General features: G+C 63.7%; 1 protein-coding gene across 1 annotated transcript in view; it reads right to left on the reverse strand.

The window, feature by feature from the left end:
* Crocc2 (ciliary rootlet coiled-coil, rootletin family member 2) overlaps positions 1-15370 on the reverse strand; it is a 60277-nt gene that overhangs the window by 11210 nt on the left and 33697 nt on the right. Inside the window, 11 exon segments of the mRNA XM_071619418.1 lie at positions 294-452; positions 454-478; positions 702-1059; positions 2119-2286; positions 2684-2843; positions 3328-3545; positions 6906-7049; positions 9299-9412; positions 13681-13866; positions 14372-14541; positions 14859-14986. Of these exon segments, the coding sequence (XP_071475519.1) occupies positions 294-452; positions 454-478; positions 702-1059; positions 2119-2286; positions 2684-2843; positions 3328-3545; positions 6906-7049; positions 9299-9412; positions 13681-13866; positions 14372-14541; positions 14859-14986 (1830 nt within the window).

Genomic DNA, 15370 nt, shown 5'->3' on the forward strand with positions numbered 1-15370 from the left:
TGTGGCCCACCCTGAGGGACAGTGTGGCCCGAGGCCATGTGAGGGTCAGGCCTGGAGGGCAGTGGGATCACAGAGGACCGTCTAGACACTCAGAGGCTCCCAGGGGGCAGGGGAGGGAGCAGTGGGTAGCAGTCACCTTGCTCTGCCTCGGCAGCTGCCCTGCCAGGGTCTCAGTGGGTCTGAGGACAGACACACAGATGGAGAGTCATCTGGGTGAGTTGCTGTGTTCCCTGATCCCAGGGCCCCCAGGGGGTGTGCCCACATGGGTGGGGAGGACCCCAGTTGCCCCTCACCCGCTCCGCTGGGCATCTTGAAGTTTCTGCATAAGGTCCCCCAGTGCGTCCTGCACAGAGGCCACATCAATGACCTCTGAGTCGCAGTCTCCAGGTGCAGGTGGGTGCCACCGGGGTGGTGAATGGGCCCTGGTGGGGGAGGCTGGCTCTGTACCACTCAGGTGGAGCCTGGGAGCTGTTGGAACCTGCGTCGGTGACAGTGGAGAGGATGTGGGGAGGGTTGGTGACAGAAACGGGGCCCTCGCCTTCTTCCTGAAGCTCCTGCTGTGGGCGCTGGGGTGGGGCAGATGTGGGCACAGGCCCCTAATTGCTGGGCCTGGTCCAGCCCCCTCATGTGTGGGCTGTGTGAGGCCTAGGAAGGGGTGGGGTGCCCAGGTCACAGACAGAGCTGGACAGGAGGACACTGACCTTTCATGGGAGAACCAGGTCGTTCTGGGGAGGCGGAGGGGCTCCGACCCCGGAGCCCCAGGCCACGGCGAAGTGTGGAGCACAGCCCGTCCAGCTGGGCCTCCGCGTCCCGCCTGGCACCCTTGGCTTGGGCAAGCTCCTGCTCTAGGTCAAGGACCCGGCCATGGGCACTGTCCAGGCGAGCCTGAAGACTGTCAGCCAGGGAGCGGGCCTGCCGCAGCCTCCTGGTGACGCGGTGCACCTCGGCCCGCAGGGCCTGCTCAGTCTCCTGGCTCTCGTGCAGGTGTCCTTCCAGCTGCTGTGCCCGGGCCTTCCCTGAGGCCTCTGTCTCCGCCAGCTGCTGCTGCAGGCCCAGCACCTGCAGGAGGGATGTGGGGGGACCAGGCAGGAGACCCAGGCCTCTCTGCCCCTGGGAGACCCTTCCCCAGGCCTCTGGGCCTCAACCCCCTCGCAGGTCACAGCTGGCAGGTGGGGTCACCTGAGCCAGGTGGCACCTGAAGACCACAGAGTGTCCCTCAGTTGAGAGTCCTGCTGGCAGCCACCTGACAGCCCCGAGCTGTGGGCAGGGGTCCCAGCACCCCTCCTGCTGGGGGCTCCTCGGCCCCTGCTGCAGACCCTTTAGGACCCACCATGCTGGTCGGGGCCCAGCCCTGGGCCAGCATCGGCACACACAGGTGCCCTCTCCACCTGCGTGGGTGAGTGAGGAGTGTGCAGGCGGCAGGGTGGGGAGGGACCAGACAGGCCTCTGAGTCCGAGGTGCAGGGTGGCAAGCAGGCCTGGTCTCATCCTGCTTCCTGGGTGGACACAATGACTCACAGATGGACTGAGGTCACCTGGTGGGTCACGTGGGCTGTGGTTCTTGGGGCCCAGGCTCAATGCGACTGTGGGTGGCACGCACAGCTTTCTGAACCAGGGGCCCTGTGTGGTCAGTGACCCTGGGGCTCTGGGAGGGTGGAGAGCCCTGGCTGTGTGCAGCCTCTGCTTCAGCACACAGAGCTGGCAGGTGGGCCTGGGGCAGGGTCTGTGTGCAGGTGTGGGGTGGGGGGGTGTGTGCCTGGGCACAGCGTGAGCTCAGCACCTCCGGCTCCTGGCAGCCCTATTTCGAGCTCCCCTGCCTCCCCCTGCTCAGAACTCTGTCCTTCATCTGGGCCAAACACAGCCTTTTCTAGAACACAGCTCCTGGGGAAGTCCAGGGAGGTGTCTGTAACTGGGCCCTTCCTCAGATCCGTCTCCCCTGCCCCTGGCTGCACAGTCACCTAGCAGGTGGGCTGTGCACAGGCCACAGGTGCAGGTGGGAGTCAGCCTACAAGTGGGTCCTCTGGCCTCCTTCCCGCCCCCATCGGGTGCCTCCCGCCTCTCTGCTCGGGCTCCTTCCTGGCCTCTCCTCAGACCTATCCAAGAAAAGCACAGGTCCTACCTCCTTCCGGGTCTGCTGGAGGGTGGCCTCGGCCTCTGTCACCTGCCTCTGTAGCCCCAGTGCCTCCTGCCGGCTCTGCTGCTGACGCTGGGCGTCCTGTGCACCCCGGGCCTGCAGCTCGCGCACCTCCTGGCTCTTCCTCCGATTCTCACCTTCCAGCATTCTCACCTGGGAGGGTGGCAGCGCTGGGGCGGGGGCAGGAGCCCCACAGTCTCCCCTCCCTGCCTCTGTCATGTGTCCTCCCTCTTGGCAGCTGACCGTATTCTGGGAGCCTCAGCCTAAGTCCAGCTCTGGGAGGGGCCTTGGTGCCCCCCGTGACCAGGTGCTGGGAACCGAGCTCAGCCACTCCGCCGACACACGCCTGCTAGTCCTCTCTGGGTGCAGAGCCACCAGTGGAGCTGGACAAGGAGGGCTGGGAGGGGCGCTGACCGGAGAGCTCAGCGGCACGGAGGGGTCTGAGCTGGGCGGGCATCACTAGAAGGTGGCTCTGGTCAGCGTGGCCCCGGGAAGAAGCCCCTCCCAGGATGGCTGAGGGAGCAGCCTGGGGGAGGGTGGGGACCCCTACCTGCCTGCGGCTCTCCTGCAGCTCCCGGCGGGTGTCCCCCCAGGCCTGCTCCAGCTCCTGCAGCCTGGCCCGCAGCACCCCGGCCTCCTGATGAGCAGCTGCCCAGGCCTCCTCCAGCCCCAACAGCTTCTGCTCCTGCTCCTCCTGGGACCGCTTAAAACTGAGCCAGCACCAGAGGCTGGCTGGACACCCCAGGCCTGACCTCCTCAGGGGGCCTGTGGCTGCCTGGCGCCTCCCCAGGTAAGACCCTGTCCCTAGTGCAGACCCTATGCACTGTTCCAAGACCCAGCCTCATCCAGATCCGAGCACCTGCTAGCATGGGCCTTGTCCAGTGTCCACTGTCCACCTCTTCAGCCTCTCTGGAGCCTGCCCTCACCACACCACTGGAGACCTCATGTCTTGCGCCAACCTGCTATGCCTCAGAGGGGCCTTCCTGCAGCCCGGCCAGGCCCCATCTCCCACAGGCCAGGCTGGCCTGTCTAAGGGGCTGCGAGGCAACTCCTTGAAGGCAGGGACCATGTCCACCCCCCTTCCCTGCTGCTTGGGCTGGCCCTGGCAGGCCTCTCAGACGGGGTAGGGGTTGGCGCCTCTCCCCACCATCTGTCTGGCCCAGACCCCTCACTGCAGCCGGGGCTGAGCCACACCTGGCCTCCTCCTGCGCGGCCCTGCGGACGGCGGCCCGCAGCTCGGCGTTGGAGCCCTGCAGCACACTCTTCTCGAGGGCCTCGTCACGCAGCGCCCGGCGGGCCTCCAGGACCTCCCTGTGCAGACCCTCTCGGCTCTCCGCCCAGCCCCGTCGCTCCTGGCGCAGGCTGACCAGCTCCTCCTGGGCCACCTTCAGCTGTGCCCGCAGCCTCTCAGCCTGATGGAAGCGTGTGGCTCTGGTGGCTGGCCGAGGGCCCGTGGTCCAGGAGAGCCGTGGGCCACACAGGTGAAACTGGTCTGGCAGGTGCTGGTGTCTACGCAGCCTGGGAGCCTAGACACCAGCCCCGCCCTCCACGGGGAGGACCTTTCTACCACTGCTGAGGCCAGGGGGCAGCTTAGGAGGGCCAGTCCCTAAGCCCAGTCCCCATCCTGGCCTGTCCCTGTCCTGGACTCCAGGACACTGACCACTGCTGGGCAGGGCCTGCCTGGGCGTAGTCTGCTCACACAACATTCAGCTGCTGCTGCCCGGTGGCCCTTCCTACTTGCTGCCTCTGCACCCACTCCTCCCCTGCAATGAGGGTCAGCGAGGGCCACTCCTGCCCTGCAGTGGGCAGCTGGGTCAGCAACCCAGTGGCTCAGCACTGGCCACTGCATGGTTATGGGCATGCCTACCGACTCCGGCCTCCTTGCTCTGCCTCCTCCATCCACGGGGAGGCAGTGGGGAGGGAGAAGGGCGCCTGGGCCCTCAGAATTTTCTGGCAGTTGGGAAGCCACTGGTGCTGGGCTGCCCAGCTGCTGGGACTGGAAGCTGTCCCCATTATAGGAGCCCTGCACAAAGCTCAGCCCACAGGAGCAGGGTCTCAGGCCTGGGAGCAGGAGGCACAGAAAGAAGGCCACTGTGGGTGGGCTCTGGGGCCAGCGGGAGCCGCGGCCCCCACCCCGCTCCTGGCCTTGTGCGTCCTGCCCACCTGAGCTGCCCCATGGTGCTGTGAGTCCTCGTTCCCTGCCAGGGTTGTCCAGGGCCCAGAGTATGACCCCATCACACTGGAACCAGGACACGTTCCCCCTGCACCAGTGGCCTCTTCACCCACAGGGTCCTCCAGGTAGGCCTGGAGGGGGAGTTACGCAACGGAGTTGGCCCCCAGGCTGCAGCATGGGAGTGGGAGGGTCAGCAGCCTGGGCCACACAGGTTTCTCAAGGTACTGGGCTCCCCGGATGGAAGGGTCTGGGGAGGCCAACTGGGCAGGCTCAGAGCTGCAGCACTCAGGCTATGGGTGGTGGGAGCTTGCTGGGCCCAGCCTGGACCCCTGGCCTCCTGCCTCCCAGGCCTGAGCTATGGCCCTGACCAGCTGCCTCCGGGAAGGCTCCATCCTGGCTCTCGCGGGCCCCTGGGGAGGAGGCGGTGGAGGAAGTGGGCAGGGGCAAGCCGAGAGGGAAGCCACAAACACTCGGCGAGTGGCTGCTGTGCCCAAAGCAAACCCCTCTTTTCTGGCTGTTTTCACAGGACATTGTCCAGGCCCCTGGCCGCCTGGCCCGGAGTCTGCCTGCTGTTCTTGTTGTTCTGTTTTTGGGAAGGGCCCGAGCCTCCCTCAGCTCCCCTCCTACCCCCACATGTGGGAGCAGCGACTGTGCCGAGCATTTTCCGCTGAGCTCAGCAGAAATCCGCCCAGGAGGTCAAGGACCAGGAAAAGGGCCCATCCATCAAAAAAGAAGCTGTTTTCGTTTCCCAGGGCGGAGGGGATGAAAACAAGCAAAACAAACCCCCACCCCCACCCTACCCACCCCCACCTCTACCCCCTGTGTCTGCCCACCCGCCTCCTAAGAGCAGCCGTCCCTTTTACGGGAACTTTACAGCCAAATCGCTTAATGTGATTATAATAATTATTTCTTTACTAGAAATTGTATAAACAGCCGCTTTTGAAACCTCCTGCAGGGGGGCAGCTGCAGAGGAGGCAGGGAGGGAAAGCGGGGGAGGGGCAGCTGTGGGCTGGCCTGGGGGCCAGTGTGCAGTGTGCATGCACAAGTGGGTGTGCAAACGTGTGGCCGAGTGAGAGTGTGCGTGCACCGTCCACAGGCATGATGGATGTGCTTGCATGTGCACACGTGTGTGCTTGCCATTCATCTTTATGCTGCATGTGTGTTCGGTGGTGCCGGAGTGTGTTTGCATGTGTGAGTGCGTGAATGCATGTGAGAGCCTGGGTGTGCATGTGCACATGTTCCGTGTGCACTTATCACTTGGTGTGCGTGCTCTTAAGCAGCGTGGGATACGTACACACAACGGGTGGATGGTGCTGGCCCCATCTGTGTGTGGGGTGAGCCTCGGGCAGGGCCCGGAAGGTCCTCCAGCCTACAGGCTCTGGTTTCCATGGCAACCCTGGGCTCACCTGGCGCCTGCTTCTCTGTGATTGTTCCTCTGAGCACCCCCTCAGTCCCCTGTCACCCCTACTGGGGTCCCCACTCTGTTTCTGGGGCCATCACTTCCCTTGTGGGGGTCCCCTTCCCCTTGTGAGGTCCCTACTCCTTTTGTGGGGTCTCCACTCCCTTTCTAGGGTCCTCTCTGACCACCCGGATCTGCCCTGAGCCTATGTCCACCTGGATCCACCAGAACAAATGTGTCCCCAGCCTCCCCACTGCCCCATCTTGGAAAGCTCACCCTCCTTCCCGTGGTCACTGACCAGGCCTGACTTGGAAATTGGCTGGGAGGAGCCCCTTCTCTTTGGGGCCAGTGTGAATAGCCCGTCGTGGTAAATCATGCTGTCTTCCTCTCGGGGGCTCACGCGGGGCGTGCCTGGGGGTGCTGAGCCCCTCTCCCTGCTCGGCCCACAGCCCAGGGAGCCAGGAGGCCACCTGCCCCCCGCAGGTCCCTCTGGGCTTTGCTGGCCCCTTGTCCAGCGCTCAGCCACATGTCCCCTGCCCTGCCTCTTGCAGGCACCCCCAAGTCCTGTCAAATCTCCTCAGAAACTCCATCTGCTGGCCTGCTGGGCCCCAGTTGGCCTCTCTGTGGCTCCTTCTGCCCCTGCCTGTCCCCACCCCATCATGATCACATGGGGACTGGGCCACTGGGGTCTCTGTGCCAACACCAGGACCCCGCCAGGCCCCTGACCATCCCTGAAAACCCCACGAGCCCCTTGTCTCCTCCTGCCCCTCCACACCCAGCCTCGTCCCATCCCAGTGCCACCAGGGCTGCCCTGCCGGGTCTTCCCACAGCCGAGAGGCTGAGTCCAGCCTCCCCGTGTCCACCCCCAGTCGCGGCTGCCTCCCAAGAGAGACCACAGACCCTGCCCAGGGAGGTGCCCCTGGACTCCGGGCGTCTGCGCTGTGTGGAATGAGAGTGCTGGGCCGGGTGTGGCTCCACACCTGGACCCTGTGTCCTGGCCAGCCTCCCACGAGTTGGCCGTCCCTGGCTATCCTCCTGGGGCCCAGCCTCTCCTGTGGCCAGGACTCGGACGGTCACGCCCACCCTCCCCACGCCAAATTCATGCTTGTAGGTTTGGAATCTTGGCCAGCTTTCCCTCCCCAAGGGCAGCTCTGAGCGCCAGCGCAGCCCCGCCCACTCGGCTCCTCCTGCTGCCCTCACCTCTCTCTGGGCACTGCTCCTCCCGGCTGCCATCTCCCGGAGACTCTGGCTCAGAGCTGCGGCCTGTGTCTGGTGGGAGGAGATGGCCTCCTCAAACTGGGCCTGAAGGGCCTGTAGCTCCTCTGTCCTGGTGCTGAGGGTGGCCTGGGGAAGCAGGGACACACCACACGTCAGGGAGGCCAGTCTGAGGTAGGTGTCCCATGGGGTGCAGCTGGGGGTGCCAGTCAGGCATGCTGACTGCCCAGCATGTTGGTGAAGGGCAGAGGTGCTGGCCCACAGGGGGGCTCCGGGAGGGGGCTGAGGCTCCAACCTGTCTCCCACCTCTGTTTCCCCTCTGGGGCTCCCAAGCCACCAGACCACGGCAGGGGACGCTGGGCCTAGGACCCCAGAGCCGACGGCTGGCCTGCCTACCATATCCCTGCTGGGCTCCTGGGCTCAGGGGGAGGATCAGGAATGGTCGTCTGCCATGTGGACAGGCCCTGCCCTCAGTGATGCTGGGCAGTCAGCTGGGGTCACCTCTGCCTGGCAGGGCCTGCTGGCCACACAGGCCCAGGATGTAGAGGAGCCCCCTGGGGCCTGAGGCCTGCAGCATTCACTGAGGTCACCCAGGAGAGGCGGGCTCACCCTGAGGCAGTGCCCATTTCCCCTCCCCGGGGGACCCAGGCCCATCTGCATGGGCTGAGGAGGCCAGAACATCGTTAGAGATGCTCTTCCCGGGAAGGGGTGCCACTCTGCTGCCCCTCCTCCCTGGACTGTCCAATGGCAGGTGGAGGGGACACCCACTGTCTCTGCCAGCTGCCAGTGTGAAGCACTCAGCCTTGCCTGCCCTTGGATGCCACCCTGCCTAGGCAGCTCTGGCACCACTTGGGACCCAGCCTAGCCCAAACTGTCCTCCTGTCCCACACCTGCTCTCCTGTCCAGTGAGGACGCTCCCCACCTACCCTGGGCCACAGTGTCCTCACGGGGGGGTTCTTCCCCAGGCCACAGATACTGTGGCCTACTAGCAGCAGCTGGGCAGAGGAGGGCAGCTGAGGGGACACGGGGTGCCAGGGAGGCACAGGGGCCATGTGGGTGCCCCCCGTCCTGCAGGCCGCTGCCTGGGGCACTGCTGTGGGCTTCCACCGGCTCTGGCAGCAGCACAGCAGGCTCTTCTACCCCCGCTGCCTCCTGGACGGACTCATCGCCTTGGACAGCTGGACATGGGCTTCGTGCCCTGGCCCGGCCCCAGAACTGCTTGTTCAGTGAGGCTGGAGGACACCTTGGGACCTTGGGGACAGGTTCTGGCCGAGAGCCCTGAGGTGGCCATGACAGGCCGCAGGCCCCTGGGCCCTGGTGGCTCCTGACCACGTCACCCCAGCTGTTCCTTGGCTGCGTTTCCACTCCCACTCCTCTCAGAGGGTTTGATTCCTGATTTTGGAGCTGAGGTGGTAAAAGAGCCCCGAGGAGCTCCCCGAGGAGCTCACTGGCCGGCAGGTCCATCCTGGGTCCAGGGGAGACCCAGCCACACAAATGCTCCAGGAGCCAGCTCCCGGAGGCTCCCCTGAGAGCAGCGGGCGTCCCTCCCTGTCCCAGGCGCTTTCTTGGTTCCCTGCCCACAGGGGGGCTGAGAGAGTAGCTGGGAAGGGCACAGCCCCATCCTCCAGCCCGGGGACCCTCTCAGCCTGCCTCAGGAAAGGGACCCGGCCGAGGTGGCGGCTGGGAGCACGAAGTCTGGGGCCAGGCTTTCCTGGGTCCAGGCTGCCTTGGACTGGCCTGCCCAGAGTGACATGGGGTCTGGTCTGGGTTTCAGGGGAGGGCCAGGCAGCCCCTGGGCCCCCTCCTACCTGGAACACGATTCCTGCGGCACAGCGTCCCCTGGTCAGCCAGGAGTCCCCATCCCCACGTCAGAACCAGCGAGCGCCCTCCCCCAGGCCTGCCACTCATCACACCTGCTCCCACCCCACCTCACCCTCCCAGGCAGGCAGCACAGGTGGGTGGCCTCGGGGGCAGTGTGGTGGCCGGGACCCCAGTGGGTGAGCCTCTGCAGCCCCTGGGTCCCAGCTGGGCCTCCCAGCGCACAGCAAGGCCAGGCTGGTTGGTGTGGCTGCAGACGGCCACAGGCCTGGGGGCAGCCCTCCCTCTCCTCCCTGGCCAGGCCTCCCCTCTGGGCCCCCGCTGGTTCTGAGGGCTGGGAGCACTGGGCAAGTGGGGTCCGAGCACCCGGACCTGCCCAGGCAGGGACTAGAGCACAGCCTGGGCTTCCTGCCACCAGACTCTCTCCTCCCTGGCGCAGGAAGCCCTGGGCAGCGGCCATGCTCCTGGGACAGGAGGAAAGGTGAGCTGGTGTCTGCCGCAGGTTGGGCCGTGCATGGCCAGGCCAGGGGCTGGTTGCTGGCTCCGGGTGGTGGGCTCACCTCGGCTCGTGCCTGCTGCCCCCGGGCCTCCTGCTGCGCGCGCTCCAGGTCCCGCGTGGCCCTGGACAGCTTCTCTTTCAGCAGGCTCCTCTCTGCTTCCTTTAGAGACAGGGCCTGGACACAGGGTGCTCATGAGAGGGCTGCAGAGCTGGGGCTGGGCTTCCTCACAGGACAGGCCAGAGAGCGGCGAGGACCAGAGACGCTGCCTCCACCCCTGCTGCCGAGGAGGGCGGCCTGGGCCTGCGCCTGGGCCCTGCGCCCGGAGCTTTCCCTCTGCCCCAGGCCCTCCTGCCTGGCACTGCCCTCAGACAGTCCTCTTGGGGTGCCCCTGTCCTTATCTGCCTAGGTCCTGCTCTCTCCCAGTGCAGACCAGAACTCCATGACCCCGAATCCCTGCAGACTGTGGTCCCACAGTGCACACAAAGGAGCCTCCAATGGCCCTGGAGCACCCCAGATGCCCATCTCACTGACGGTGAGAGGAGGGTAGGCAGCTGGACCCAGAGAGGCCAAGTTTGTCCCCATGCCAGGGGGACGGGCTGCTCCACCAGCAACCCGTGGACAGTGCAAGGAATCGGCCATGCCCGTCAACACCACAAGTGCTGACTCCCTCCCTGCCCAAGGCCACTGGGGAAGGGAGTCCTAGAGACGCCGTCCATGTGCAGGACATCCAGCTCAGCTCTCTTCTGTCACTGTTTATGACACGGAAAGCAACGAGCAGGAGGTGACCTCGGTGTGAGCCACAAGAGGCCCGTGCCTGGTGGCCTCGCGCCCAAGAGAACATCACAGCAGTGGAGAAGCCTCACGAAGCCCCGACTGCCGTGCAGAGGCCCCGGGACCCGGGATCAGGAGGCCCCGAGAGCAGGTGGGCTCCATACCTCCGCAGTAGAGGTGCCGGAGGGAACGTGGGGCTGAGCCCCCCGTCCAGTAGAAACCGTCCAAGAAACCATCCGTGGAGTTGGCACTGGGGTCTCTCCCCAGGCCAGTGCTGTGTGGCCCAGTCCTCCGACTTGAGCCCCACTGTTAGGTGAGGGTGGGTTTGGCAAGATGTGCCCCAGGCTCATTGAGGAGTGCCCGCGGGGTTGCGTGAGCAGCCTCAGGGAGGGGGTGCTTCCTAAACCCTCTCCTGGTCTCCCCCGGAGTCCCCGGCAGGAGCCTCTTCATCTGGGAAATGGCCATGCCGTCACTGTCACTCATGCTGGCCCCGGGAGCACATCTGAGACTGTGCCAACGAGCTGCCACGTGGTGGCCTTCTGCCCAGTTTCAGGTGGTTAGAGGGAGACTTGGAGCCCTGGTGTCAGCTCCTGGGCTCTAGGAGGAGGACGGGACACTGACTTTAACCGGGTGGACAATCATTCTATTGATGGTGAAACCCTGGATGGACGCTGAGTGGCCTCCAGGATGGTGACAGCAGAGACTCCAGGGCTGCAGGCCCGGCCTGCCTGGACCCCAGCGTCTCTTGTCTCCCCGTGCAGCCTTCTCGAGACTCGCGGGGTCAGGCCACGCTTTCTGGGGTCCCAGGCGGTGGTCTCTGGGTCCTGGCTCGAGGGGCTGGTGGGAACCCCACACTGGCAGTTGCTGGCACAGGTCCAGGTGGCCTTGAGATGGCGACATCTGAGATGAGGCAGTGGCATGGGCCCCTAAATTGTGGGGTCTGAGCTGGCCCAGCACTGCAGGGGACACCAGGAAACAAGTCCCGAGGAGCCGGCAGTGGCAGGGACGGCCTCGTGTCTGGGATGATTTTGGAAATGAAGGCACCCTGCTTGGCCTTCTCCCTCCCTGGAGCCCTGGTTTATTCCAGTCAGGGCCAGGGCTCTTCTGTCCCTCTTGAGACCCTCATTAGTGCACACAGTAAGAAGGTGCCCGGTGAAAGTCTTAAAAGGATCTGTTTACGGGCCAAACAGAACGGAGCAAGCCCCGCTCAGTCCATGCAGCCAGGAGAGTGGGGAACGGAGGGGAAGCGTCCCTGTGCTGCTGCCCCGCTGCATGCGTCTCTGACTCTGGTCCACCTGGAGCCCCCTCAGGGGCTGGTGACCTGCCCCCTCCTGCTCTCCCTGCTCAGCTGTCTCCGTATGGGTGGCCGCATATGTAGGGCAGCTCCCAGGTGCATGTGATTTGGGCAGTGCTGCCTGGTGGGTGGTGTCGGAGGAGTGAGGCCGCACAGGGCCTGGGTCACTTGGCCTCTCTGGGCCTCTTTCCTCCCATGGCACAGGTAACACCACTGCATCCCCAGGGCCTCTGGACCTGCCCTTCTTTGGCTAGCCCTGCCCAGCCCTGGCCTCTCCCATCTTCCCTGGTCTCAGTCTCTCTTCCCCACCCCGTCAGGACACCCCTACTCAGAACGGCCACTGCTCCCCATCACCCACACCTGCTGTGAGACACCCTTGGTGACACCCCTGTATCCCCACTGGCTTCCGGGCCTGCCACAGCCTGGTGGCTGTGGCCCTCCTTGACCTCCCCAGGCTCCCGTTCCTCCTCCCAGGCCACCGCAGGATGCAGGGTGGTGGCTGCTAGGAGCAGGGACGGCCGCACCCACCAGGCGAGTTGCCAGCCCCCGCCAAGGGATTCCAGTAAAGTGGGCTCAAAGGAGTGCGTCCCCCAGCACAGAGCATCAAACTAGAAAGGCAGTGGGACAATAAGACTGGATGTTTTAGTCACCAACCCCCAGCTGTACTGCGGGCCAGCAGCTGGTCCTCGTCAGGCGGTGGCAGCCCACGGGGTTGTCTACCTGTCTTCCCATATTCTCTCCACAGCGAACCCTTCAGGGTGGCCTGTGCCCTGGAGAAGCCTGCACTCACCCCTCAGACCCAATGAGGTCTCAGCCTCTGGGGGACGGATGGCCAGTGAGTGGTGATGGTTGTCTACCTGCACTGGGGGTCAGACTGAATACCCTGATGCACAACTGGACGACTGGCTGAGCAGATGGATGGATAGGTGGGTGAGTGGACGGGCAGGTGGGTGCATGTGTGGATGTGTGTGTATGGTTGTATGGATAGATATAGTGGGTGTACATCTGTGGGTGTTGATGGGTGGGCGGGTGACATGCGGATATATGGGTTGATGTGGGTAGGGTAGGTGGGTGGATGTGTGGATGGATGTGTTGATGGGTAGGTGGGTGGGTGGATGTGTGGATGGATGTGTTGATGGGTAGGTGGGTAGATGGATGGGTGGATGGATGTGTTGATGGGTAGGTGCGTAGATGGGTGGATGGGTGGATGGATGTGTTGATGGGTGGGTGGATGGGTGGATAGGTGGATGGATGATGTGTTGATGGGTGGGTGGGTGGATGTGTGGATGGATGTGTTGATGGGTGGATGGGTGGATGGATGTGTTAATGGGTAGGTGGGTAGATGGGTGGATGGGTGGATGGATGTGTTGATGGGTGGGTGGATGGGTGGATGGATGTGTTAATGGGTAGGTGGGTAGATGGGTGGATGGGTGGATGGACGTGTTGATGGGTAGGTGGGTGGGTGGATGTGTGGATGGATGTGTTGATGGGTAGGTGGGTAGATGGGTGGATGGGTGGATGGATGTGTTGATGGGTGGGTGGGTGGGTGGATGTGTTGATGGGTAGGTGGGTAGATGGGTGGATGTGTGGATGGTTATGTTGATGGGAAGGTGGGTAGATGGACAGGTGGATGGATGTGTTGATGGATGGATGGGTGGGTGGATGTATTGATGGGTAGGTGGGTGGGTGGATGGGTGGATGGACGTGTTGATGGGTAGGTGGGTAGATGGATGGGTGGATGGATGTGTTGATGGGTAGGTGGGTAGATGGGTGGATGGGTGGATGGATGTGTTAATGGGTGGGTGGGTGGGTGGATGGGTGGATGGATGATGTGTTGATGGGTAGGTGGGTAGATGGGTGGATGTGTTGATGGATGTGTTGATGGGTGGGTGGGTGGGTGGATGGATGTGTTGATGGGTAGCTGGGTGGGTGGATGGGTGGATGGATGTGTTGATGGGTGGGTGGGTAGGTGGGTGGATGTGTGGATGGATGTGTTGATGGGTGGGTGGGTGGGTGGATGTGTTGATGGGTGGGTAGGTAGGTGGGTGGGTAGATGGGTGGGTGGATGATGTGTTGATGGGTGGGTGGATGGATGTGTTGATGGGTGGGTGGGTAGATGGGTGGGTGGGTGGATGGATGTGTTGATGGGTAGGTGGGTAGATGGGTGGATGGGTGGATGGATGTGTTGATGGGTGGGTGGGTGGGTGGGCGGATGGTGGATGGCTGGGTAGGAGGGTGCTGTGGAGTACTGAAGCTGCTCCAGGGGTAACCTGGAAACGCTGCACATGCCTGATGGCGGTGGCCCCAATACAGCCTTGTGCTGGGCTGGAGAGGGGAATATGGGGCGGTGGGCCCTTGCCTCCTGTGCCCCCGTTACCTTCTGCATCTGGTGGAGGCTCTCCTGCTGCTCCTGCTCCAGGGTCTGCACTTCCTGCTCCAGGGTCTGCACTTCCTGCTCCAGGGTCTCCCTGGTGGCCGCACTCGTTGCCAGTAGCTCCCTCTCTTGCTGCAGCCTGTGAACAGCCAACTTCTTCTCCTCTGCCAGGGAGAGAACGAGGGCCTCCTATGGAGACAAAGACAGGTGGCCAGGTCAGGCCAGGAGACCAGCAGGCACTGTGGTCCTGTGTGAGGCCCAAGGCCCTGCATACCAGGGCTGGACAACCTGGCCAGCTGCCCTCCCCTTGTCTCCAAGACCCCACAGGAGCTGGGAAGACCCTTCAGGTCTCAGCGCCACTGTCACACATTCTTCCAGCAGTTCCTGCGCCTCACCTGAACCCCTACCCAGTGCCACTGATGGACACAGGCATAAAGTCCTGTCAAACACAGCCTCTGGGCCCGCGGACGGCTCAGGTGGAGCAAGGCTTCCTCCAGCTCCCGGCTGACCGGTGGGCCCAGCCCCTTCTGCAGAGGGAGCCGCCTCTGCACACCCACCTGCTCCAGCCAGGGGCTCGCTGGGCGGGCTGGTGCCACTGCTTGAACGTGATGGTGAGCCACCCGGGTTCCACCCCAGGGAGCATGTGACAGACACCCAGGAGGTGGACAGTCCCAAGGTCCCCTGGGAGGCAGACCTTCTCCCTCTGGAGCCGTGCCAGGTCCTCTTGGTGGGCCAGCGCCTGTCTCTCCAGGGCCAGCTGCAGGTCCTGCTCCTGCTGCGTCACCCGCCACTGCAGCCGCCCTACCTCCCGTTGCAGCTTTGCCTCCTGGACCGTCCAGTCCCTGTTCAGTCTGTCCATTTCCACTGCAAAGCCACAGGTGTGTCAGGCCCACCTGGTGCAGAGCCCATGAAGACGCCCCTGCTCCTCCTGTGGCCAGCACATGGCCGGGTGGCCAAGCAGAGGCTCGGTCACAGGGAGTGGGCCGGAGGCTACACCCAGTTCTGAGCCTCAGGCTACTCCAGTGCAGGCCAGACGGGCTGGTGGCCTCCTCCGTGTGGCCCCTAAGTTACAAGAGCTCCCGGCCCCATTTGTGCCCCCTGGGCCGGGGGTGTGTGGGCAGTACACCTGGGGATGGGTGTGTGCTCCGTGGGGGAGGGCGAGGGGAGCCACCCTGGAGCACCTTGTAAGGCCTGCTGCTCCAGCCGGGCACTCTGGGCCTCTCCCTCCAGCTGTTCCTGCTGGACCTGCAGCTGCTTGGCCCGTTGCTGGGCTTCAAAGAGGCTGCTCTCCAGAGAGTCCCTCTCCAGCCTGCAGAGAAGCATCAGGCGCATCACCCAGGAGCTCCTGCCAATGAGGAGTGGCTCTGAGCCAAGGCCAGGCCAGCAGATCAGAAGACCAACAGGGCTCCTTCATTTCAAATTTGTAAGAATGAATTGGACCCTAACAAAACTGTTTCAGGTGGAATAAAAAGTCAAATGCAGAGACAAAGAGCATTTACTAAGTCACAGCAGAACAACCCAGAACCAAAAAAATGGTAGAAAAACCTCAAGGGTACTTTGTATTCTTCTTAAGCAAGACCTGAAAACCAGAAGGGAAAGAAAGTCCAGCAGATCTGAAGAGAGGGACAGGGAGTATTCCTGCAGAAAAGAGTTCATAAATCAACTTAAAAGACGAGGAACAGATTGGAAGGAA

The sequence above is a fragment of the Marmota flaviventris genome, chromosome 11 (genome assembly GCF_047511675.1).
Source record: "Marmota flaviventris isolate mMarFla1 chromosome 11, mMarFla1.hap1, whole genome shotgun sequence".
Taxonomy (NCBI): domain Eukaryota; kingdom Metazoa; phylum Chordata; class Mammalia; order Rodentia; family Sciuridae; genus Marmota; species Marmota flaviventris.